This window comes from Anoplopoma fimbria, chromosome 12, assembly GCF_027596085.1.
Source record: "Anoplopoma fimbria isolate UVic2021 breed Golden Eagle Sablefish chromosome 12, Afim_UVic_2022, whole genome shotgun sequence".
NCBI classification, from domain to species: Eukaryota; Metazoa; Chordata; class Actinopteri; order Perciformes; family Anoplopomatidae; genus Anoplopoma; species Anoplopoma fimbria.
The window spans coordinates 7913336-7939690 of record NC_072460.1 but is presented as its reverse complement, the minus strand read 5'-3'; the positions used below and the strand labels follow the sequence as shown (position 1 = coordinate 7939690).

At 44.4% G+C, this 26355-nt stretch overlaps 1 protein-coding gene across 1 annotated transcript in view; it reads right to left on the bottom strand.

Moving 5' to 3' along the window:
- Nucleotides 1-23819, bottom strand: part of flna (filamin A, alpha (actin binding protein 280)) — a 47782-nt gene extending 23963 nt beyond the window's left edge. Inside the window, exons 1-8 of the mRNA XM_054609881.1 lie at nucleotides 23572-23819; nucleotides 14882-15353; nucleotides 5003-5254; nucleotides 3734-3831; nucleotides 1900-2047; nucleotides 1446-1564; nucleotides 1173-1250; nucleotides 75-237 (exon numbers count right to left, since the gene is read on the bottom strand). Of these exons, the coding sequence (XP_054465856.1) occupies nucleotides 75-237; nucleotides 1173-1250; nucleotides 1446-1564; nucleotides 1900-2047; nucleotides 3734-3831; nucleotides 5003-5254; nucleotides 14882-15251 (1228 nt within the window). The 5' untranslated portion in view covers nucleotides 15252-15353; nucleotides 23572-23819. The remainder of the gene's footprint in view (nucleotides 1-74; nucleotides 238-1172; nucleotides 1251-1445; nucleotides 1565-1899; nucleotides 2048-3733; nucleotides 3832-5002; nucleotides 5255-14881; nucleotides 15354-23571) is intronic.
- Between the last annotated feature and the right edge of the window lie 2536 nt (nucleotides 23820-26355).

Genomic DNA, 26355 nt, shown 5'->3' with positions numbered 1-26355 from the left:
AACAAGTCCAGCAGACTTTCTAACCCGACGCTAACAGAGCAGCCGGACCTCACTCCCACGGTCCAGGCCATTACCTGCTGTGTAGACGTCAAAGTAAGTGGCCTTGTTGGCGATGTTTCCGGAGGGCTCGAGGCCCGGTCCCTGGGCCGTGGCCTTGCTGGAGTCTCCCTGAGACTTGCCGATATCCACCTCAAAGGGGCTCTTAGAGATGTGCTGCCCTGCAAACAGCACCGTCACCTACGGAGCAGAACGAAGACGAGCTGAGTGTCTGGAAGGCCACGTGTCAAAAACTGTTTATCACAGAATTATAACCAACGAGTCATTAGTTAGCAGTATTTTTAATGTGGCTGGTCAAGTGGATCAGACATCAAAAACTATGGATGCACTGATACAGATATCGGGCCGATACTGACTCGTATAGCTGGATGGGGTATCTGTGACAGTGGGGCTGATCTACTCAATTTAATTCAATAATTATAAACCTTATACATTATATATTGGAATTCTTGTTTAAGCTTTGACCAATTTCAAAAGGTTTACACTTGAATTGTAATTCCTAATCATTTAAAAATATTTGATCAAAGTCAGATCGCTGCATCCCTAACGAAATTGATCATATATTTCTGTCTGTTATTGAGTCCTAAAACCCTAAAGAATTGCAGTGCAGAGAGAATATTTCCATCCGAATGTTTTACAAATGAGTGTTGACAGAATAAGGCAGGTCTATGAAACAATTATGAATACGAAGATTTAGTAGATTCTTAAAACCTTTGATTTGCAATTTAACATGTTGAAATATTTCTTAAACACTGGCCCTGATTTGTAGGACCTCTAATGGCTAAATAATTTTTGTCACAGAACAAAGCATCCAATAGGTTTCTTATACTACATGACAAAAAAAAAAAATGCAAAACATGCAAAATAACAAGTAACTCCAGCAGTAAGATAAATGTAGTGGAGTAAAAACTACAGTATTTGAATGTGAATTTTGGTGGAGTAGATATGCTTAAGTTTTTCCATTTTATGCTACTTTCTACAAGTACCAGAAACTGTAAATGTACATTCCATCCCTGACTTCAAGCATCCATGGCCCACACTTTAACCATCCATAAGGCCCCTCCGAGAGTAATACGATAGTCACGTAAGAAAGAAGTGATGTAAAAGAAGCTCACCTTGTGCATGCCTGTGACTTTAGGGATGTAGTAGACAGAGTAGGTGCGGTTCTTATCATTGTTGGCTGTCACTTTAGCCTGGAGGAAAGAGTTCAAAGCATGAACAACATAGTATGCCATGATGACCAACAAAGTTTAGGTATCCAAGAAGGACCAAACTATGATGGCGTATAAGAACATTACCCCTCTCGTCCAGCTCCGTAATTCATTCGTTTTTTGTTTTTTTTACCTACAATGGCCCCAATATCGCCGTACTAAACCCCAGAGTCTCACCTCCTCTCTGTGTCCTGCGGGGTCCTCCACGTAAACCAGCACCTCTCCCATTCCTGCGCTGATGGTCTCGACGGTGAACAAAGCCTTCTTCATCACCACGTTACCGACAGGTTCCACACCTTCAGAGAGGAGCGTTGGGACGGAACATTAGAACGTATGATCCTGGACTGACCCACACGTGGCTGTAGATGCATACCTATAGCGTTCTGTCTTACATACATGTCACATTTAAGGCGGTATCCAGAACAATCTGAAGTTCCTTCTTACTGCTCGAGTCCAAACTCTTGGACTAGCTCACAGTTTTTTGGGTCCTTGGCTCTATAAACATGTTGATCCTCCATTCTCTAAACTGATCCAGCTGCTCAGCTCAATTAAACTGCTTTTGTTTCATTTTTGTCTAGCTGCAGATGTGCAATGTGTGCGTGTGTGTGTGTGTGTGTGTGTGTGTGTGTACCTGGCCCATAGGCACGGGCCTTCTTGGGGTTGAGTTTGGGTCTCAGAGGTGCACCAGGCTTCAGCTTAGCCTTGGGGAACTGGGACAGGTAGGTCATCACTGAGTGCTCGTCCACATTGGGGTCCACGATCTCCTCAGGGGTTATCACCTAACAGGACGGGACAAGAGGACACATGTTCTTGTTAGCATGTTTCCTGATGGAAGAGAAGCTGTGCAGCCCGATGCAGTATTTGATTCGTTGCCATGGAGACTGTATCACCCACAACAATCAACTGCGCGTGCTGCGATTTCGTGTTTTAGAAACCACATGCCAGCCTCTTCCTGGACTCAGAAAGTACCTGAGACGCTTTCACACGAGAACCAGCGGGCGCATCGCTCAGACAGACACGCTTGGAACCCACAGAGACAGCAAGGGGAAGGGACACAGACAGCTTCTGAGAAAAAAACCAGCCGAAAGTGGAAACAACAGCGACCACAGAGCCAACTGTCAGCACGCAATGCAGTGCCAGCTGCCAGCGCTGTGCCAACCAAACACTGTCAGACTGTCAGGCTGTCTAACCCAGCCTAAGAGCCAGCCCGGCAAAAGAACACTTCAGATCTCCCTGTGTAATGTAGAACCTTTCACTCTGGACAAACACTTAAGGGGATCAAATGTTTGACCTGACCAGACTAGTTATTTCAAACCTGTCAAACATTCTTCAACGTCAATCAACTTCTCAGTAGTCCTCTATTATTAAAGAATGAGATTATTTCCTGGGGATTTTTTTTTTCTTTATCTTAAGATCTTTAGTCATGAGTCTTTATTTAACAGAGGGTGGTATAGCAATCAAATACTCACTAAAGCACCAAATGTGTATTAATCTGCAACTAAAAATACACTATTTCCTCCAGTTTCAGTAATATTTGCAAAAAGCTAAGGATGTCCCGGTCAGGGCTTTTATGGCCCCGATCCCGAGCAGAGTCCTTTAACCCGAGTCTCATATTGACCTAAATGTTGTTTAAATATGTATCTGACATTATGAAAAAACAGCTGTTCAAATATATTGAGTTTATAAGCTTTAATCATTGATTTGCTAAAGATGAAAGGTTAACTTGGAGAATGGACTCCGAGAGGATGCATCACACTCGCTGTTGAACAGTTGAACAGAGTGGAGGTTCTTCCCACACAAACAATCTTTGGCAGCATACAGACATCTGCATTCAGAGAACAGACAGTTTTTTTTGCTAGTTACTGAGTTTACTCAGAATTAACATTAATTAGTGACAGCTGATATAACCTGCCATCTACCTGAATGTTTATTACTCTGTTCTTTTTTTATGAAGATTAGCATGGTAGCTTAGCCAATCCATGCATGTTAACGTATCATTTTTCACTTTCACACACTCTCGTTTGCGGTGGATCCGTAGAGGCCGGCCGTGGGCAGCGCTGCAACATCAGCAGGCCAAGGAGACGAACACAGGAACAGAGATAAAGGAAAGGATGGGATCTTCACTGGCTTTCTTTTAGCCCATTGGGATCTGTTTAAATACGCCTGGAACCTGAGGATCTTCTCTAGACATCTCTACTAAAACCTAGAGCAACCAGCCGAGCCTTTTTTCAAAAAACACAAATTTGTGACTCATTTTTAAACATTTACGTTTCAAAGGGAGCGGCTGGGCTTGGGGCAGCAGACAGGGAAGAGATGTCAGAAAGTGTCGGGAGACGAGAGGTCCCATGAAGGGATGGACCCACACCCAGCTGAACCTCTCCGGGGCATACTGAGCAGATTTATTATGAGGCTGTGCTGGGACAGCTTCCCAGACTGTTGCGGGTCCTTAATGGTAGATCTCTCACCTGTGGGATGCCCAGCCAGTCGTCAGCTTGCTGCATGGCCTCGCGGGCGTTGTCCACTGGTTTGGTCTGATCCCACTGATCCCAGTCAGGACACAGACCTGCGGGAGAAAGAGGAGGTGAGTTGAACATTTCATGACAATGTTCATGAGATTATAATGACAACAGGAAAGGCAGTTCTATTTATTTAAAGCTGTTCTGTTCAACACAATCAACACTGATAAGTACAGTAAGATAACATGCTGTATTATCGCCCCGCAAAAAGAAAGGAGCCGGAGCGCTCACACACACACACACACATTTCTTTCTGCTAAGTGGATGCATGAGCGGGAGCCCCAGGAACTGAGTTGCAACACTTGACCCATGTGTCAGGAAGTAAAGTGCCTTCAGTTTAAAGCAGTGAAGCAATATTTGTGCTGGATTACGGGACGTGAACGTCTCCACACAGAGGAGCTGAGAGCTCTCGTGTTACAGCCGACATGTCGACTCCAGATTCGCAGCCTTGACGCCACCTGGCAGACACAGCGAGAATACGAAGCACGTCTAGTCTTTATTTGAAGGTGAACAAATAGCAGAAATGATTAGGTGTGAGGTCACACATCTGTCTCTGTGGCTATTCAAGATGTCTGCCCTTGAATCCACCCACTGGATGTTATGATGTTCCGTCATTATCACAAACTCACATCCTGGCAAAGTGTTGTAATCTACTTGTTCATAACTGAATCTCGGAGTCTGATGGTTTATTGTCTTTGGGCACTGCTGGAAATCTTCTGCTGCAGGAGATTAATGCTGACTCTTTATCTCCGGCTCAGTGCTGTGAGAGATCCACAGGTATGTCAAACATCCTGAGCATGTAAACAGAAACCTCCTTTATGCCTCACTTTCCTTCACCTAACCCCCCCCCTCTAATCTGACATGACTGTAGTGGGAGGAAGGCCCCTCCTCATCACTCCAGCCCTCAGTCGTTTCTCTTGCACAGATGAGAATTACACCATCCCCGAATTTTAGAAAGTTTATTGCTGGTAAACAACAGGTTCGTTGGACGGTTGGTAGGGTTAATGATTAAAACTCAGATGTGCTCTCATATATAACTACAGTGTCCTGACTTATGGGAGAAGAATTGTATCATATATAGAAGAAATAAAAGGATAGATTCCGTTGGAGATTTATATTTGGATGTATTGTCATAAATAAAGACTTTTGACGTTGATATGACACACTGATTAATGTCCCAGGAAACAGGAGCACAATGTAGTTTCGGCACACACTCACCTGGAGCACAGCTGTCCACCAGGGCCCCCAGGGCGCGGCCGGTCTGCCAGTCCCTGTGGAAGTTGGTGATGGGGAGCTCGGGCAGTTTGTTCTGGATCCAGCCCAGCAGCCTCTGCTTGGGGGTCTTCTGTTTGCCGTCATCCGACTCCTCATCCTCATCCCACATGGGCATGGAGATGGAGTAGTGCAGGATCAAGGTCCATATCAGACCCAGGATCAGCTTCAGGTTCCCGTCCACGATGGCTTTAGAGTCTGGAGTCCAGAGAAAGAGAGAGAAGGGGCGGATGAGAAGTCATGTTACCACCTCTTTTACCTCACCTTAACCACTTCAAACAATCATACACACTAATAGAAGACAAACAGATCATGTTATTTAGAAGTGGGGGCTGGTGCACCGAAGGCTGGAGGGGATTTGAATTTCTAGATAAAAAATAAAAAAAGATGCAGGCCAAAATGCTGATCTTTGCTCCTCCACCCTAACCTGGGCGTTTCACAAGTAATCATCTGAGTGTCTCTGTTATCTGCCATCTAATATATGGCTACGTCCCCGTCCCCCCAGGAACAGGATGACCCCACCAGCACATCTAGCAACACGTTTGGTTGCTCCAACAGTTGAGGCATTTGCCTGTGTTCAGACAGAGCACATACACACAGGAGAGAGTGATGCAACCACAAGCTAGCCCAGGCACGAGGGTTGGAACGAACCACACACACACATTGCACAATAAGCAGTTGATGAGGAGCCTTGATTGCTTAGCTCCATCCTTGAGGAAAGGGTGGAGCAAAGCGTTAATGCTGATGGTGATAAGAACACAGTTAAGGAGGGAACGTTCCGTTTCTTGTAAGGACATGAGGCTGAGGAGGGCTTTCTGAAGGGGAATCTGAAAAGTGAATGTTCTCGGCCTGTTAATGTGTGAATCCCACTTCTGACAGCTGTGTCCGGTCACGCGATTTCAGATTTACCACTCTGATGAGGGCTGCAGGGAGCGTGAAAACTGAGGCTAAAAACGACATAACAAACAGCTTTGGATGTCAATTTTTATTTCTTTAAGTTATTGCTGTCTAGACTTGAATAATTGTCCAACTCCAACAACAATAAAAGCTCCACTCCTGAGGGTTGTTTTTTTCTCTGGGAGCTGATGGGGCTGCAGTTGGGGGGCTGAATACTTAAAGGCCTGCAGTAGGAGGGTCTAAAAGCTGTTTGTCCCAGAGCAGCAGCAAGAGTCTGAGGACAGGGTCGGGATGAATGGGAGCAGCACACTCGTCTGAAGTCGTGTTCCAACAGAGAGATGGGCTCGCTGGTCGCCAAACCCTGCGATACACGACATGTCAGCTGCTCCCAGTGGAAAAACACACACCCGTCACCATGGGAACTTTGAGCAGAGCTGGATCATTCTAGCAACGGTCCGCTCAGGAATGATAGGAGAGAAGAAGAGGCAGGCCAAGACGCAGGAGACAGGGAAGGACAGACAGAGGGAAGGGAACAAGAGATAGAAGGGTTGCCTGAAGACAAGCTGGAGTCAAGTCAATTGTTTTTATTTAGCCCAATATCAAAAAATTTGCCTAAGGGGCGTTTAAAGGACGGTAGGGGGTGTGCACCTGAACCGCAGGTTGGAACCCGCAGCAGGAATGCAAGTCAGCTGAAGCAGAGGTGTGTCACATAGCGGCAGTCAGCCACCACAGCACAAATCCACTACAGCGGGACCACAACAAACCCAGAACAAGAGCACGGTGTGTCAGCTGATGAGTATTTGAAGTGATGATTGTCATCAGCTAATTAAATAAGAATTTGTCTTTCTATTTTCAGGGCCCAGAACATTGCGGCTTTCCGGATGTCACAGAGCTGTCACAGTGCAGGACATGGTAGACGAGTGCTGTGAGGACATCACTTCTCAGTGTGTGTGTGTGTGTGTGTGTGTGTGTGTGTGTGTGTGTGTGTGTGTGTGTGTGTGTGTGTGTGTGTGTGTGTGTGTGTGTGTGTGTGCTGCTCTTTGATTGGAGCCTCTCTCGCACATAAAGCCACTAAACATGTAAGGAATCTGCCAGCATTCCCGGCAGACCACAGCACTCCGAGCCTGGTGGAGCCCATATACGGACACAGACTGCCGCAGATCAGACTCCCCCTCTGCTGACTCATAAACCCCCCCCCCCCCCAAGATATAAAGGGGCAGAGTCAACCCAGGCTACCGTGCGTGTCTGTGGTTGATGCTCCATCTTTCCCCAAAAACTCCCATGACTCATCTATTTGGCTCGCTGCTGCCCACCCCCATTCCAGTGGCATCGCCATGACATCATTGCAACCCCTGACCCGGAGCCTGACCTGATCCCAGAATCTCAGGGAGGGAGAGGGAGGGAGGAGAAAGCTCAGAGAGGAGCTCCAGCAGGAGGAAAGGTTCTGCACGGTACTCAGACTGCACTGCAACATCTGGCTCACATTAGTCCTGAGATAACCAATCAGCAGAGCAGGTCTACATGGACCCGAGGTCTGGCCCTTCCCTGTCCATCGCTCGTGGTGTCCTCATATTTATATATATATAATCCCAAAATACATGACCATGCTTGTGTGTCTGGGACTTTACTGTATGTATTCTAGATCTAGACTAATATAAAAGCATTTGTGTATAAGTCAGCCAATGGGAATCACGAACTTGCGGTACAGAAATTCAAAAATATGTTTGCAGCCATTTAGAAACATTAGTTTGTAAGTATTTGTTCTCACACTCTGTACATCTTGGTCACATTTATTTAAAAAAGAAAAGAATAATCTATCAAAAAAGGCAATCATTATAGAAAGTTTTTGTTCATGTTATGCTCCAATGAAAATAAATACTAATGGATGGTGCATCATTACTGCTTTTTAAAACTCAATTGTTGTTATCGCGCTTTATAATATAATCGTGTAACTGTCTCCTGAGAAAGATATTGTGATGAGTGAAAATAGTAAATATAAGTGGAGACAAAAACATTGTTTTTCATGCGTTGGTCAACTATTTGATTTTGGGCTACTTTTCTTGCTAAAACATGTGTCTAGCTAGCTGCATGCACACACACACACACACACAAACTTGCACGCACACATCACACAAACACACACGCATACACACACACATATACACACACACACACACAAACCGAGTTGAGCCTGGAGAAGAGGGAGTGGTTGGAGTGACCAAACCCTGGTCCGACAGTCTCTGAGGAAATGTCAAACATTCCACACTGCCCTTATCAGGCGCACACGCACACACACACACACAAAACGGGGATGAACTACATGAAACTTCTTTCATGTAGTTCGCTTTACATCTGTGACATGAATTCAGCTTGTAGCCTCAAACATCCCTAAGCTGAAAATCATTGATCTGGAGCTGGCTATTCTTTCCCTCCTCCCTCCTCTAACTCCATGCAACAAGCCACACTGGAGGTACTACACTTCCTCCTCTTCCTTTCTACTCCTTCCAGTCTTCCTCCGTCCCTCCCTCCCTTCTCTCCACTCCCTCCGCTGGAAAAAAGTTCCTCCTGGTTTTTTAGCCTTAAAAGGGCAGAAGCAAACTGGATCCTGGCAGCCCTCCCATTCCTCGGGCTCTGGTTACAGACGGAGGGAGAGCAGCACAGGGGTGGGGGGGGGGAGGAGGAGGAAAAAAAAAGTATGGAAAAGTGCTGTGTGGGACATTTTTAAAAGCCTGCGCTGACAATAGCACCCGCTGAGGATGGTAGAAAAATGAGAAAAATGTTGAAGGGATCGACAAAGAAAGAAAAATGAAAAACATGAGGAGAAGTGGGAACGGCATGTATAGGGACAGGCTAAGACAGAGGCCGAGGAGGTGAGAGGAGGACACGGGCATCACATAAAAAATGACGAACAAACCAAGGGGGGGTTAACAAATACCAGGTGGCGTTCAAAAAACTGTTTGTTTCCTGGAAACCTCGGAGAGAACTGCGATGAACCAGAAGAGGGCAGTTTGGGTTTTGGAGTTATTGATAGTTCTCGGCCTGGCAAAAATTATTCAGCCTGGAAAAGTAGATCCCAACCAGACGCGTTTCTGACGAACACCCAGGCTGTGTGTGTGCAGAACCTTGTAACATAATCGACAGGACAGCAAAAACCACTGCCATCATCCAGTGCAGTTTTCTTGGTTTGATTTGATAAAAAAAAAAAGACGGATTTTACATTACAGGATTTCATTACAGTCATTAAAGTTTATACACATGGGGCCAATTTATCGAAATATTTAACCTAACAGTCCCAATATTTGTGAGTGAGTTAAAGAATATGTTGCTTGTTCAGTCTGAACATGAGGCATGGGGTGTTGGGGCATTTCTCCAACTCTGATGTAATGCAATAGCCTGAATACCACTGTACTGAATGGGAATGCGCACTCTGCTAATCCTCAGTATCCACTTGACCAGTCCCCTTTCGCCTGTGCAGACAGGAAGTTATGCTAATGATAATGAGCTGGCAGGAAGTGATCCATTTTGACCCAACATAGTGGCTAAACTCTCCGTTATCTCACTCTTGGGGCCAACATTCCTCTCCGCCTTTCAGCCCCATCGCCACTCTCTCCCTTTTATCTAGTTTCTGCAACGGAAGATTACATTTGATGTTGTACGACATCCCTAACACAAGCAGGCTCTCAGTATACAGGCTGTTTAGATTCCCACAAAATGGCTATACAGTTTCAGCCATTTTCTGATGATGACTGACACTGCACTTGTAGGAGTCTTGGGGGTTGCTTTAGCTTTCTTGCTGTAATGCACCCTTGGATAAGCCCCGCCCCTCGCTGATGCTGCTTCAAGCCGTCAGAGCTACGTTACAATGGAGCCCACACTGACACTAACTGCACTCCCTGATTAAATACCATCTAATTGATTTTTCTTCAATATGTGTTTGAAGGATATGTCCACAATTCTAAAGATAAAGACAGAAGCTACAGACAACAGTGTAAAATTGAACCACCACATCACCTGGTAACTTTAGCTTAAACCGATAAGAACAATGAGAGAGAGCTCAAACAGTAAGGTTTACAAGGTTGCTGTGTCATTGTGATTGAGTCAGAGTTATGTCATTAATTCACCATCATATCGATAGTGCTGCTCAAGCCAACCAGTGAGGTGCGGACAGAGTTGGGAGTCAGACTCTTAAGGGCGCTTTCAGGAGTGGTTGCTTCCTTCTACACATACAAACCCTGTCCGTGAGCAAATGGTATCATCACAAATGAGCACGACAGAAAAGATGGTGTGTTCACGCTTTTTACTGCATTCAATCATAGACTGTATATAAGTAGTGGACATTGTCTTTGTGACCCCGCCCTCTGGTTTGTGGACTGATGTTATGAAGCCTTGAGTTTGGCAATTTGGCTGTTGCCATCTTGGCTTTTTGTAACCAGAGAACCGGAAGTTACAACATTTAGAATGTGGAGGAGGGACTTAAAGACGGCGTACACAGCTCTGGAAAAGACCTATCAATCACAAGGTAGCCCCGCCCTAAAGCATACTCAACTTTTTGGCTATTTGACTGTAAAACGACTGTATTGAAAAAACCTGAAACTAGACATAGAGACCATACGGTCACATCAAGTCAAGTCAAGTTTTAAGACACTTCAGCAGTGGCTTCACTTTGCAGAAGTTTGCCTCCCGATTGGAATTCTACTGTGACATTTGCTAAAAAACTAGCCATGCCATAGCACAAGAGTTTAGTAGCCTGTTGTGCTAAACCTCTCAGTGCTGTACTGAAATGGATATCTTAAGGATGCGTTTTATGCTTGGGAATTCCATTTTTCAATCTGGTTCTATCAGTAATATAACAGGAGGAGACAGCCTGGTTGTTGCCACACAGAGGTCTGTCTCAACCTGCATGCCTTTGCTCCCAGGCAAAGAACAGCCAGGTACAAAGTTACACCACCGCTGTTTATTTCACATCTCGCCTGTGTGGATGTATGACGGGAAGAGGTGGGCACAATCGCTGCCGTTCTTACCGTTTCTACAAACCCAACACAAGCTCAGTCAGGTACAGATAAAGAAGTGTTTAGTGAAGGGGTTTAACACAACTGGACTGGGCTGCTGTTGACCACCAAGAAGCTGACATAAACTAGTGTGTGCTAAACCTCCATCATATGCATAAACAGAATAATGCCAAGTAAAATGATTGGTCCAAACATGCGTGTGATGAGCACAGTGGAGTATGAACATAAGTTGACATGAACAAGAGGTGCGTTCTCACTGAACACCTCATTTAAAGATAAGAGAAATGAAATACCTTCAAATAATCCCAACAAATGAATTAAACAGACACATGCAAATCACATGGAAAGTTTATAGTTTATGGAGAACCTCAGTCTGTTTGACCAGTGCTAGTGTCTCTCCCATCTCCACTACAGTAGATGGCAGTCTGCCAGTCTTAAACAGCGTTCCTACACGACTACATGTGCGTTCTGCCCTGGACTTGTCAGTAATCATGTGTCTGCTGCTGGTGCCAGATCATGTGGGCTTTTGTCAAAACTGCAGAGGGAGAGAGAGAGATTACCTATTGGGTATTGAAACCTCATTACAGTGAACACAGCTGCAGGCTGTGCTGGGAGAGTGAGGAGAGTCTCTGCTGTAGGTGAGAGCTAAGGTTGGTAACTGTTGAGGTTATTCTTCACGGCCTGCTGAAAGATCCCACACGATAACAACTGTGGATCCATTTATAACAACCCTCATCTCAATGATGCTAATGACACACGAGAGGTAACTGTGATTAAAGCAGCCTCCTGTTCTAACAAGTGAAGCCAATGCTGAAGGTCCCTTAAAGCTGCATTCTCTCTACTGTCCATCAGGGGGCGACTCCTCTGGTTGTATAGAAGTCTATGAGAAAATGACTCTACTTCTCTCTTGATTTATTACCTCAGTAAACATTGTCAACATGAGCTTAAGGTCCATAAACTCATATAGACAATAAAGCAGGGTGTGTGCTTTAGGGCGGGGCTACCTTTTGATTGACAGGGCGATGCACGGTGTTGTCCGGTCTGGGGGTTGTCCGCGTTTTCCTTTTATAGCTTTAACCCTTTCACACTGCATTTTCAGTTCATGAAGATTCAATGTAACATTTTGTTCACCTAAATTTGTCTTATTCAACATATGGTTGTACTAAGCTCCACCCTCTTGAGTCACTTTTGGTGGCGAAAAAACAAAATGGCGACGGCCAAAATCCTAAACTCGAGGCTTCAAAAATCGAGTCCACAAACCGTCACAGTGACTTCTAGGACTCCTTATATACAGACTATAAGCAGACCACATATAATTATTTAAGAATCCTGTTACAGTAGTTTTGTAGTCCAGCTTAAGGTAGTTTGCTAATCGATAAGTCAATCAATAGAAGATTAATCGCCCAACTATTTTGATATTGAATGAGTCATTTAAAACAATAGCTTGTCATTTTGGGAAACTTCTTTTTTTGCGTTCATTCCGATAGTTAGATGAGAAGATTGTCACCACTATTGTGTCTGTGCATTAGCTTAGCTTAGCATAAAGATAAGAAACAGGGAAACATCTAGCCTGGATTTCACCAAAGGCAACAAAATCCACCTAACAACATCTCTAAAGCTCACTAATTAGCACAATATATCTGCTTTGTTCAATCCGTACAAAAACCCAAAGAGTTAATAACATAAGTTGTGGTTTTACTGGGGGTATGTGGACTACTACTTGGTTGGATGCAGTAACTTCCACATCGAGCCTGGCACATAACTGCCCATGAAACCACAGTTTGTTGGTTTTACACTTGGGTTACTATATGGATTAATCAAACAAGATACAAGAAAGTAATAAGTGAGCTTAAGAGTTGTTTTTTCTTTCTTTAATGCAGATCCAGGATGGACGTCTTATCCATTATTTATTTAGGATTGTTCTTTGCACCCCTAGTCTAGCTCCACACCCACCACTGGGGCCTTTTGGATGGAGAAAATGACTGGTCTAAAGTAACTGTTGAGGACAGTGTAAAACTGGGTACTGTTGCGTATCAAGCAAAAGGAGAAATGAAAGAGGTGTGGCCATCAAGTTTCAAAAAGGGCACACAAGTTTAAAAGAAACTGGTGAAAGAAAAGAGCGAGACAGCAAGAGCTTCAGACTGAAGAACGAGGGAGGGCCCCGTGCATCAATGCGGAGCAGTGATGGCAGTTTGGTAATTTGTGGTAAGGGTTGCTGGCTGGGTGTGCCCACTTTATGCAATGAAAGGAGGAAGTAAAAGAGGAGAGCGAGCTGCTCTCTCATCTTCAGATGAAATGACTCAACAGGAGCAGTTAGGATGAGGGTGAGTCAGCTGGAGGCACAGACGGTGCTGAGTAGAATGGCTTACAGGTGCCTTGTACAGTGCCCTGAGTACTACCTTACTGCCGATCTCCACCCATGAGGTGATCCCTCCTCAGCAGCTCCACCTGTCCGCTAGGATGAAGATTGGGGTGCTTTTGTATTGTCATCACTTCACCTGTTGGCTGCAGCACGAAGCAGCAACATGTGCGTTTGGAAACCGAGAAGTGAGCCAGACATGCGATGGGGATGACAGCGACTCACTCTTGTCTGATTCACAGTGACTCGGCCACAAACCCCTTCCTTTCCTTCCCACCACACACAGAAGGTGTGTCTCAGAGAGAAGCCTGTTGTCTGTCTTTGTTGAAGCTAGCAAATATCAGCAACATTTTACAATGGTAAGATCTCACCAGTACAACGGCGATGAGTTTTCAACACTCTGGTGTCAGATCAGTACTCTGTACCGGACAAAACGCAAGCGCCATCAGGAAGGAAAAAAGAGGTATTGGAACATCTCTACTCGGCTCTACTGCTATCTCAACTATAAATTCAATTTACAGCTGGATTACATTTGGGACCAAATCCATCCAGCACCCTCATGAGAGCCACTCATTCACTGCAGCATGGGGATCAATGAACACAAGAAGGCTATGTTCTCCTTGTTCTGTATCACAACTCAGCAGAAGAAAAAAAGTACTTGAATTTAATGCAATAACTGCAAAATCCCTGTGGTGTGAGCAGGTACAGAGCTCCATGCAGGCAGAGCCCATTAAAACCCAGTGTCCCCGGGCGTGAGACACGTCCTCTCTAATGCTGTGGAGACACAGCCACAGCCCACTGCACGACATGAGCACAGACAATAGCCCTGTGTGACTCTCTCTCTCTCTCTATGAGTGTGAGTGTGAGTGTGTGTGTGTGTGTGTGTGTGTGTGTGTGTGTGCAGGATCAGCTCTTCTATCCAACTCTAGGCCTGAGTTACAACCCGGCCCACAAAGTTTGGCCCGGACCGGCCCAGCTCTGCTCTGCTCAGCTCTGCTCTGCTTAGGGCAGCAAGGGGAACACAGAGAGAGCCCCCCCCCCCCCTTCCCTCCCTCTGCACAGTCAGAGACCCCCTCCTCCCAATACAACCCACCTCAAATGTGGACAGCCGGAGACAAAAGCGCTACGCCCCTGGACTCCAGGGAAACGCCTGAAAACACACTCGGTGGTGTCCCCAACACCGGCGTCTCTCTCCAGACGCTTAACGCCGGCTCACAGGACAGAACGGAGGCTTCCAGTGAGCTTTTCACCTCCTTCTTTACAAGCTGACAGGGGGTTTTTTTTTTTTTTTTTTATATAACTGGGCAGCTACATGCTCAACTTTATTCGACCCTGCAGGCATGCATACATGCACGTCTCTCTCTCTCTCTCTCTCTCTCCATGATCCCCCTCTATTTTACACTGTATGCCAAAGTTAGAAAACCCAACTCCTGTACACAAACAGAGAAGGGGGGGGGGCACCTGAATGGAGGTGGAGGTGCATTTAGAGTCCCAGTTGGCAAAACCAAAAAGCACTCATTCATTCCCCCTCAGCATTGTGTACAGACGTCTGTCACTCACCTATGGACACCAGCTTAATGTTCTCCTTGTCCAGGAACTCCAGGGCCACCGACACGTTCTCCAGCTGCATCTGGCGGAAGGTGGGCCTCTGGTTGTACTTTCTGAACATCTTCTTCTGGGACAGGACCTCCAGGAGCCCGATGAGCCGCAGCCCGTCGCCGAGGTCCGTCTGCAAGTTGCCGAGCCTCTTGTTGACGCATTTCAGGTGCTCGTTACACCAGCGCGTGAACGTGTTCTGCTGGATCTTCTTCCACGGCGCGTCCTCGGCCAGGTCCTTCTCCGTGGCGGGCATTTCTGCGTCCTTGTCCGTGGAGAGAGCGTTGGGAGCGGGCGCGGCGCTCTGGTGGAGCCGGGGGTGTGAGCCGCTCATTTTTATGGTCTCGGCTGCCTCTTGGTTCGCTGGTTGCCTCTCTCTGGGTGGAGTCTGCTCTGCTCCCCTCCTTCTCCCTCACTGCGTAAGCTCGTCTAGTGTCTGCGAGAGAAAAGGGGAAAGAAAAGAGAGGAGTGAGCTGAGAGAGACGGACTTATAGCCCGGAGATAGGGATAATTTTTTACAAAAGGAAAGTAGGCGGTTATGGCACTACGGAGGAAAGCAAGAAATGGGAGTCATTTTTGGATGGAAGTGAAGGCGCACGTGATGTGATTCACTGGTCGTGTCCAGCACTCCCAGTTTAAGAAGGAACAACTGACCCACATTCGAGCTGAAACTGCAAAAGATGGCAGTCAGTGATAGAAGAAAGTACAATCAGCACACTCCTTACCACATGTTGCAATAAGTAACATGCCATTTAGACCGGGCTTTGGTCTGATAAGTCCAACTTTACAGCCATTTTGAAATAGAACTGAGTAAAGATATCAGGTATGTTAGCCTACTGCTCACAGATGACCTTCATATTTACAGTGTGTTTAAGGATTGGGTATTTGGAAGCGATGGAAGATGATTAGGGCCACGTGGACAATTCAATTCAGTTTATTTTGTATAGCCCAGAATCACAAATTACAAATTTGCCTCAGAGGGCTTTACAATCTGTGCACATGCGACATCCTCTGTCCTTCCCTCACATCGGCACAGGAAAAACTCCCCTAAAAACCCCTTTAACAGGGAGAAAAAAGGAAGAAACCTATGGGAGAACGACAGAGGAGGGATCCTTCTCCCAGGATGGACAGAATGCAATAGATGTCATGTGTACAGAATGAACAGCATAACAGAGATACAACACATTCAATGTATATGACATAAATGATTCATATAATAAGACTACTTATAATAACAGCAGCAATTAGCAACAATGTATTTGAGATATAAGATAAGCATCATAAGATGCTCCATGACCCAATCCTAATGTCCCTTAGGACCTGAATCTATGGTTGAAAAATATCATAAACAAGAAAGGGATAGCACTTTGCAAGGACATTTCAGGACAAAGACAAAACATGTTATGTACAATTGTTGCTTATGATTTTACATTTTCGACTGCCTCACTTGAAAGGCTTATTACAGGCTTACAGAATGGACAAGGGGTTATTGTGAAACCTTTCAGTACAATCATATCTACTATTTTTGTGTTTGTCCAAAAAAGCATCCTTAAGCAAAAAAAGAAAAAAAAATGCTTGATGAGATGAACCAGGTTTGCAGTACAGCCTCTTCTTGCGTTGATCTGATTTCCTGTTTTCATTTTATTTGTATGAAGCCTACCATTTTAAACCTTAATGTTAATGCAGTGTTTCTGTCTGTTTCTGCAAAGGCTGATCGTACATGGGCCGTCCTCTTGGTTAACCTCTTATTCTTTAACGCCTACCTAGCTTTCCCCAGTAACCCTGCGTTTGAATGTCACAAAGCTGAATTGTGGTTTATTGCCTCAGGCATATGGAAAGTGTGCCTAAAGTTCTCAAAATGTCTGCGAGAGAGCCCTCACGCACTCGCTGGTTTTGACATTGGGACAGAACTAAGCCCTCACAGACTTTAGGCGAGTCTGTGAGTGTGGACATTGGGATTTGTTCTATAAGATGCTCTATAATAAAAGAGGACGCATTACAATTACAGCTGCACTGCCTGTCTCCAAAGTGGGCGCGGTCTGATATATTTATATTTCTAAATGAGTTTGCTAGGGCTTTTGTAAGCTTAAAATGTTGACAGTTGAACACTACAGTGGGGCCAGATCTGGCGAGAGCATGTTGCTGAGACAAAGAGGTCATGAAAAAAGAATTCTGACTTGAAACTCACAACTCAAATACATGTTTCCCATGTGGCACTAATCTTCTTCTGTAAGGAGCTGCAGGGGGAAAGACTTGATCGACATTACTTTCCAAAACACAAGCCTCTCTCTCATTCCCAGCCCTGATGTATCCCTGATTATTTGGAGACAGTCCTCTTTCATCCCATCTTTTATCACAGTGACGCTGTAGCTATTGGTGGAAAAGAGGGGGTTGCATATGAACGCAGATCAAGGCCTCATGTTCAGGGTCCCTGTGAGTACATGAGCTCATCTAATGCTCATGTTGATGAGTCCCCGGGAGCAGAGGAATAAATATTTGAGAGATCCGGAGGGACATGAACACCAGCAAATCCCCAATAAGGTCACACAGATATGTTTGTTTGTGTCTGTTGGTCTGCATGCGGTTTTGTTCAACTTTCCTTCACTTTGTTTGTATCTGCAAGCATTGGACAGTGTGCTTATTAGTGCATATCTTGTCAGAGTGCGCAGCCTTAATGTCTGCATTTATCCTTGTGCATGTTTGTGTGGCATCCCAGCGTGTGCAGCCTTATCTCTCCAGAGGATTCAGTGCAGATCAGCCAGTGTCTAGACACCAGCTCCTCTGTTTGTCTTCACTGTAGCCTACTGACAAAACAGCCGGATTAGACCACACTTCAAGAATGTAGGATGGACTAAAGACAGAATGTAACAAATGTAATCATTTATCTTTTTAATTGTCACAAAAAAAAGCTTTTTGAGGCTAGTTTTATAATTTGGGTTAAATAGCCACCAGGTCCTCCTCAGTGGGTAATAGACATATTTTTATTATTATTTTCTTCGGGGGGGTAAAGATGATGTGTCAAATATTCTAATACAGATGTCTTGCACATGTTCACATTTCATTTCGGTTTCTGTTATCATACAACATGAAGCTCCAAAGTCTGGTGTCAGAACTCATCAGGAGTTCCAGTTCTTTTCATTCTTTCCCTTCAGTCTCTCTCTGTTTTCATCTCGTCTCCACATGTTTATGCAGCAGATTCTTAAAATGTGCTTTGTGTTTTGTCTGAACACGCCATCAGGGTTACATTGAGTTAAAGGGCCTTCAGACAGCAAGTGGTTGCCGGGGCTTCTGCCGCCAAGCAAGGTATGTGCCTCATGTTTACATTGGAAACAATGGCTTTTGACAATTTCCTTTAAATCTATTATTCAAAAGTTTCCCACCTTTGTGAGCTGGAATGCCCCTTTAAAATGACTAAATAAAAAAAAATAATTTCTTGCTAGGAGAGATTTGACTCTCCATTTTGCTGACCAAACGAGGAGCTCAGTGCCAGGAGCCACAGTGTGGCCTGGAGCCACCAAGAGTGCTTTGCCTTTGTGTGTATGCGTGTCTGTGTGTTTGTGTGTGTCTGGTGAACGGAGAATCTTAAGAATGCCCCTCAACCCCTCAACCCCATAACAACACTGGAGCCCCCAGCCTTAATGACACCCCAATAAAAGAGCACTATCAATGTAACACACACACACAGACACAATCCGGCAACCAGCATGCTTTAACGCTCACTGGGCCATTTAAAACAATAGAACAATACATTTAGACAGTTTGGAGTATTTAAATCTGGTCCCTGTTGGCTCGTAATTTTCATGCATTACGTACACATATATACTTGCAACAGTTTACAGGCTTATTAAAATGGAAATCTTATGACGGCGATGCATGCCGATTGTGGCAGAGCAGGAGGGGGGGGGGGGCAGATTAACAGCAGCAGAATTTATTGGAAAGGTGAAGTGAGGCACATGAGACAGAAGAAGTAAAAGGATTCATATGATTTGAGGGATCATCCATGGATTTGATTCACACTGAACTTCAGAAAGCCCAATAAAATGTTCCCTGGAATTGGGATGGAGGGTGATTAAACTGGTGAGATGTTCACTGCGGAGCGGCCTATTGTTTCAATGGAATTTGCCAAATAAACAGGAGACAAAACACGGGGGGGGGGGACAGAAAGACTTGACCAAGACACATTAAAATGTCTGAGGAGCTGAAGAGCAAACCGATCCCTCCGGCTGGTCATTTGGCTCCCTCTAGTGACGGTTTATGGTAGTACATCTTCCAGCTTCACTCTTAAAATTGGCTCCTATTTATTTGCTCCTTTTTCTCTACTCACTATTTTGGAAATTGCAGTCTTCTAATATCATCTTGGCATGTTCGCAAGTTTGTGGTACATTACATGAGCATACATGTTTTGTTTCCACTACTTTACAATAGTAGTCTACATTTCAGGGGGAAATATTGTACTTTTTTACTACTCTACATTTAATTGCCTGCTTGATTAGCTGCACATAGTACAGATGTTCCAATACCATTTTTTCCTCTCCGATACCGATTCTGAAACCTGAACTTTAGCTTTGGACAATACCGAGTAATTCTCTCTCTAATACGAAAACATCTCCTTCAAACACCTAGATTTATTTCAGTTTCTCACCAAAAAACTACATTTTACAAGGTTACATTTGATCAAATCATGATAACGTTATTAATTTCCCTTCGCTCGCTCTTCATTTCACTGAATGGAGCTTGAGCGCATCATAATGTAGCTTTAAAGCAACCTCCTTAACGTCAGCTGTTACCACTGTTGTTGAGCCAAGCAGGATTTGTGCTACACACTGGCTGCTAACCGCTCACCTTAACTAGCTCTCCTTGGGCTGGTTTCAACACGGATTTGTTGCTTTACTATTAAACTGTATTAGGTTCCTAAAATTGTCTGCACAAATACACATTACAACATCAGGGTGTTCCCGGTCCCACCCGACTCTCCTCCCAGTGTGAGAAACCATCAGAGGAGGAAGTTATTGTTTATCAAAAAATGTTTCAAGTGAAAAAAACTAAGATTATCAGTAATTCCACTTTCAGTTATGCTGACATGGTACAGGAAGAAGTCTAATCCAGCAAGGTTTGGTTTAGGCACAAAAAAGACCCGGTTAGGTTTAGAGAAAGAGTAAGGATTGGTTTCAGTTAAGGCTAGGGTTATGGTGACGGAAACATTGTGGTGTGGGCTCCAGTAAGCCTACTATTTCTCTAAATTTAGGGGAGTTTTGTAGTCATGGTTACCATAGGAAAATTTACAGTAAGGGAATAATCATATTTTTCATCTTGTTTGTTTAATCTGAACTAAAGGGTTTTATTGCTGGACTATACAGTGTCTATCCTGACACTCTGCTGTGATGCCTGACATGTTTATTTGAATTAGTTTGACTTTGATTCAGAATATTAACAGTCTGAAACAGACAGCTTTAGACACTTATTAGCTAAACTGTCGTAAATTAGATCAGAAGATTGATATTATTCTCTCCACGATTTTGCCTAAATGTGAAGCTACTGTCGTGCCTATTCATTTTGAAAGAGCAACGGCAAATGGGGAATTCTCCAACACTCTATGGACCAACGGTTTCAATCACTCACTAAAGCTATATATATATATATATTCGGGCACATACACAGATAGCTGCGGACGTACAGTAGCAAAGACAGTTCAGAAAGGAGACATTACATTACATTACAGTTATTTAGCAGACACTTTTAGACCCCACACTGAGTCAGTTTCCTGTCACATGGCTTTTTCCACTGCCCTGCCCATTTAGGAGACATGGGAGTGCGACCCATTCAAACCCATTGGGCGGAGCTTGTAATGAGTCAGTTTTGTTAAAAGCATCCTTGGTAGTAGTTCCATTAAAGCCAAAGTTACACTGTCTAGTATGCGATGGTCTGACATAAATTTCATCTTCAGAGTATCAGAGTTGTAAATGGTAAATGGTCTGTACTTGTATAGCGCTTACATAACACTACATATCATCATTCACCCATTCACACCCATTCATACACTGGTGGCAGGGGCTACCATGCAAGGTGCCACCTGCCCATCAGGACATTAATTATCATTCATACACATACATACACCGCAGGAACAGACTGTAAATTGCGATTTACCCGAACCTGTAAAGCCTGAATAATAAAGTGCTTGTTTAAAAAAGCAACTAACATGGGATGCCAGGATTAGTAAAGCATCAGGCTGCAATGATGCTACTGTTAGAACAGAGCCAGAATGCAATGATACTACTATCAATACGGTAGAAGCCTTAAAAATACCAACAGGTTCTCATCATCACTCACCACACCCGATCAGCCGCAAGCAGAGCGGAGCAGAGCTCAACAAAGGAAGTTAGATGAACGCTGCACAAAGCACCACTAACCACAAGACACAGACATACAGTGATGTGGGGAGAGAGCAAGTCAGACACACAGATTACAGCATGGTATGGCTTCTCCCTTAATACACTGTGTGTGTGTGTGTGTGTGTGTGTGTGTGTGTGTGTGTGTGTGTGTGTGTGTGTGTGTGTGTGTGTGTGTGTGTGTGTGTGAGAGTGTTTTTTGGTGGCACTTCGGGTGAAAGTAGGCCAAGAAGTGTCACATAAGGACAGCTTTGGTCTACATGTTTGCATCTCACACGCTATGTGCCAGCACACTCTTTCCTTTTCTCTTCAGGGCTCTCATTACCTCTTTATTATAAACGTGATGTGAAGCCAAGAAGCTGCAATAAGTCCATCCAAATGTCTCCCATATTTTGTCCGGGCCTACAGAGTCAGCGAACATTCAACGCTTCAACACAAATAGTGTTCAACTGTGTTTTAGTCAAAGGGTGTACCGGAATGTAATGACTAAACACTATGAAACCATGCCAGAAAAGGTTGTAAAGAACTTCACTTTGAGAATAAAAGAGGCACATTCCAAACTATTAAGGAAATGAAAGAGAGGGGTAACATTCGGGGACAGATAATGATGAATGTGGTGGCAGATATTATCACTCATGATAGTCATAAAAGTTGACTTATTAGATTTACCTGATCAGAGTCAGAATCAGCTTCACTGGCCAAGTTTGTGCGAACAGGAATTTGACACAAAAATAGACAAAATAGCTGTGAACAAGGACCGCAAAGCTGTATAAATAAAGAATAAAGAATAGACATGAATACATACACAAGTACGTAGGTGTATATATAAATGTGCAATATCATTCCAGTCACATTAACAACTATATCAGAATTCCTGTTTAGGCCACGTTATGTACCAACTTAAACTAGATGCTTATTAAAGTCGCTCTTAACCCTCTACTGCATGAATTATGTCCTTTAGGTGAAAACAACATATGGTCCCTGGTTTCTCTCTCTCTGTGGGACCTCAGGAAGCCAAGAAATCAGAGATGTTCTGTGTTTCAGCAGTTCACAAAATACTGTTCCTCCTGTCATAAGTAGCAAATATGGATCGTTCTTAAAAATACAAATGACAACTGTTATGGCAGACGATCCTGAACCTGAGATCCTCTGGCGGGTCATTCCTGGTCCCAAACCTTAACACTTCAGGTGACCGTGGCCCCCAGTTGTGGAAAGCTGCTGGAGGAGATCAGGGAAGCTAGCACATTTTCTCACTATTTCACACTTGTTTTTTTTATGGATTTTTACTGTTGTTTCATTTTTAAGGGCTTTATAAATAAAGATATTATCATTATTAATAAACATTTCCATATATATTTATATATATGTATACAGTATATCTACTAGATACACACACATATTTGAACATAATTGCTTCTTGTTAACTTCATTTTAGATGTGTGAAATAATTGGTACTGTGCCATATGACAACCCAGAAACAAGTGGTATAGTAGCAGGTGCTGTATGACTGTGAGGCCCTGGAGGTCTGGGCTCCTGCTCGCTCTGGAGTAGAGTGCAATCAATCAAAGATATGTTTTTAATGAGAGAACCCACACTGATATAATACCGCATCCTCAGAACTCATGAGCGAGGCCCATCGGCCCGCCAGCGGAGGGCGCAAGCGGCCACCGTTTGCACCCCCCCCCCTCTCCCCCCTCCGGTAAAAAAAAAAAAAAAAAAAAAAAAAAAAAAAAAAAAAAAAAGAAGCAGTGCAGTCCGTGTATTACCTTATTTGGTTCGGAGCCCCTAATTGTAACACCGGAGAGATGCTTCGGTCCGCTGCCGCCCGCTGCGGTGCGCGCCGGAGGAGCCCCTTAAGCAAAACGTCATGTGGAGGTATGACGTGAAGATGGATGGATGAGCTCGAGAGCTTTACATCCAACTTTTACATTCATCTGCTGTGACCGACCACCACCACCACCACCACCACCACCGGGGGGTCAAAGTGTCACACCGTTAAATATGTGACGACATGAACCCAACTACAGTACAGCAACGTCATTAAAAAAACACGCTTCATTACAAAGTTAGTGGTGTGTGTGTGTGTGTGTGTGTACTGTCTGTCACTCACACACACACACACACACACACACACACATCACACACTCTCCTCTGTGTGACAGACAGCATCAGGACACCATTCACAAGATTCCATAAAATCTCCCCCACCCGTGTCCAAGTCACACGCAGCATCCCACAACAGGTCCCCGGCGGCCGGGCTGGACTTACATGAGGTGTGCGGTCTGTGGTGCTCGTCGCTCTCTCTCTCTCTCTCTCTCTCTCTCTCTCTCTCTCTCCGGTCCGCTCAGTCGGTGCGCAGCAGCAGCCTGCCGTCCCTCCGCTCTCAGTGCGCTGTGCTCGGTGTGTAGCCGATGTGTATGCGTGTGCTGCTGCACCCGGACCTCCCTCCCCACACGCAGTCCCGGTGGGGGGGGAATGGGTGTATTGGTTGTGCTGGTGGCGTAAAGGAAAAAAAAAAAAAAAAAAAAAAAAGATGGTCTCTCTCTCTCTCTCTCTCTCTCTCTCTCTCTCTCTTCTACCTCTGTCTCCTCTGACTCTCTCTTTTCTCTCCCTGTCCTCCACCGTGAGAGCCTTAATTGGTAAACGGGTAAAACAAAAGATGTGCCGGGGGGTGTGACTCTCTCTCTCTCTCTCTCTCTCTGTCTCTCTGTCTTTCTGCTCTCTGCCTCTTTTTTTTTTTTTTTTCTCTCTTTTTTTTTCTTTTTACATGTTTAACATCATGACCGCGCCTTCGGGATTTTAAAGGTATGATGTGACCGGCCTGTGCAGAGTACCTATCCCTACCATTTTCTTTCCATTTTACCCAGTGTGTGATGGTTTGTGTGTGTGTGTGTGTGTGTGTGTGTGTGTGTGTGTGTGTGTGTGTGTGTGTGTGTGTGTGAGAAATAAAGAGAGAGACAGTAGGTCCTCACCTCTCTCTCTCTCTCTCTCTGTCCTCTCTTTCCTGCTATGTTATTTGTCAGACATACTAGTGATGAGAATATGGGGAGCTGAGTTCCTCTCTATTTAAACCCTTCTAACCCCTAAAGAGAACGATGGTTCTGTGTGTGTGTGTGTGTGTGTGTGTGTGTGTGTGTGTGTGTGTGTGTGTGTGTGTGTGTGTGTGTGTGTGTGTGTGTGTGTGTGTGTCTCTGAGCGCTCTCCAGCTGAGCATTGGCTCAGGAAACAAGAATGTTCGGCCTCTGCTGTGCCCTGTGTGCTTACAGTTCAGCAGTCTGGTGGGAGGACGCAGGGAGAGGGGAGGCTGTGGGGGAGGCGGAGTGGGTGGGGAAATTAAAGTGAGAGTCGAAGTGAACAGTGAGGGGTGACAGATGAAGTAGACATTTAATATCTTTTGAATATATTATGATATTTCACATTGTGTGGGTTTTTAGTCCCACATTTGGGATGACAGCCTGCACTCTGTTGCTGAGAGTTTGGTGAGACTTGTTGACTCCACAGTAACCTTTTGAGGTGCTGGTAGGCAGATGTTTTCACACTAGACTGAGCCTGTTTCTGCTGTTAACAGCCTAGCTTTATGATGGAAAGTTTGTTTTAGCTTCCAATTTAGGCAAAATTGTAAGAGTAGTATCAATCTTCTTATCAAACTCTCGACAACAAAGCTAATAAGTGTCTAAAGCTGTCTGTTTCAGACTGTTAATATTCTGAATCAAAGTCAAACTAATTCAAATAAACATGTCAGGCATCACAGCAGAGTCTCAGGATAGACACTGTATAGTCCAGCAATAAAAGCCATAACACTTTAGTACAGATTAAACAAACAAGTTGAAAAATATGATTATTCCCTTACTGTAAATTTTCCTATGGTAACCATGACTACAAAACTCCCCTAAATTTAGAGAAATAGTAGGCTTACTGGAGCCCACACCACAATGTTTCCGTCACCATAACCCTAGCCTTAACTGAAACCAATCCTTACTCTTTCTCTAAACCTAACCGGCTCTTTTTTGTGCCTAAACCAAACCTTGCTGGACTAGACTTCTTCCTGTACCATGTCAGCATAACTGAAAGTGGAATTGCTGATAATCTTAGTTTTTTTCACTTGAAACATTTTTGATAAACAATAACTTCCTCCTCTGATGGTTTCTCACACTGGGAGGAGAGTCGGTTGGGACCAGGAACACCCTTGTCAACCTGGAGCTTCAGGACCGGGCTTCAGGTCATTCAGATGAACTGAAAAATGGCATTTGGTTAAACATTATCCTGTTGTGTGTTATCATGGCCATAGACTATTTGTATTTCTATGGGGCTTACCATGTTAAACTGCAGAAGCATTTGGTCCTGCATGGAGGAGCAGGCATTTACCAGGGTGTGTGGTGATCACAGGGTGCAGATGTGAGAAGAAAGTGTTAGTGTGATAGTATTAACAGTCAATCTATTAGGTATGACCTACTTTCATGTGCATTTGTTTTTATTCAAAGCCCTTTACAATTTTTGCCTCTTATTCAACAAGTCACACACAAGTAATTTGCAGTTTTGCCCAACCAAGGGCAGGAAGAGCAGGGCACCAAACCACCAACCCTGCAATTTAGTACAACAGACACTGCCATTTTTTTTGTACCGTTGCCATTGCAAGGGGCTAACTTTTGATTAAACTTCCATATAAACCAACTTGTGGCAAGCAAACTCACTCAGGAGAGGTTTTGAACTAACGACAAAAACAAGCAGTGGACCCAGTGGAGTAGTAACGTTACCCAGCGTAGAGAGCCAGAGCAAACAAGTAAAAGTTGACAGCTTAAGTTTCACTAACGCAGGAAAGCACACTGCTATCACAAGATGAGTGACAACTTCGTTTATCTTATTTTCTGAAACCAGTGTAGCATTTAAGTGTGACGGAACTCACATGCCGATAGCCAGCTGTCGGCTAGTTAGTTATCCAGCTATCTAGCTACTGGAAAACTAAACTCTTATAAAGTTGGGTCAAATGGCAAACAGTGGGTATCCATCCATCCTTGAGCTCCAATTTCAAAGCAAATCCTGCTGTGTACTGGC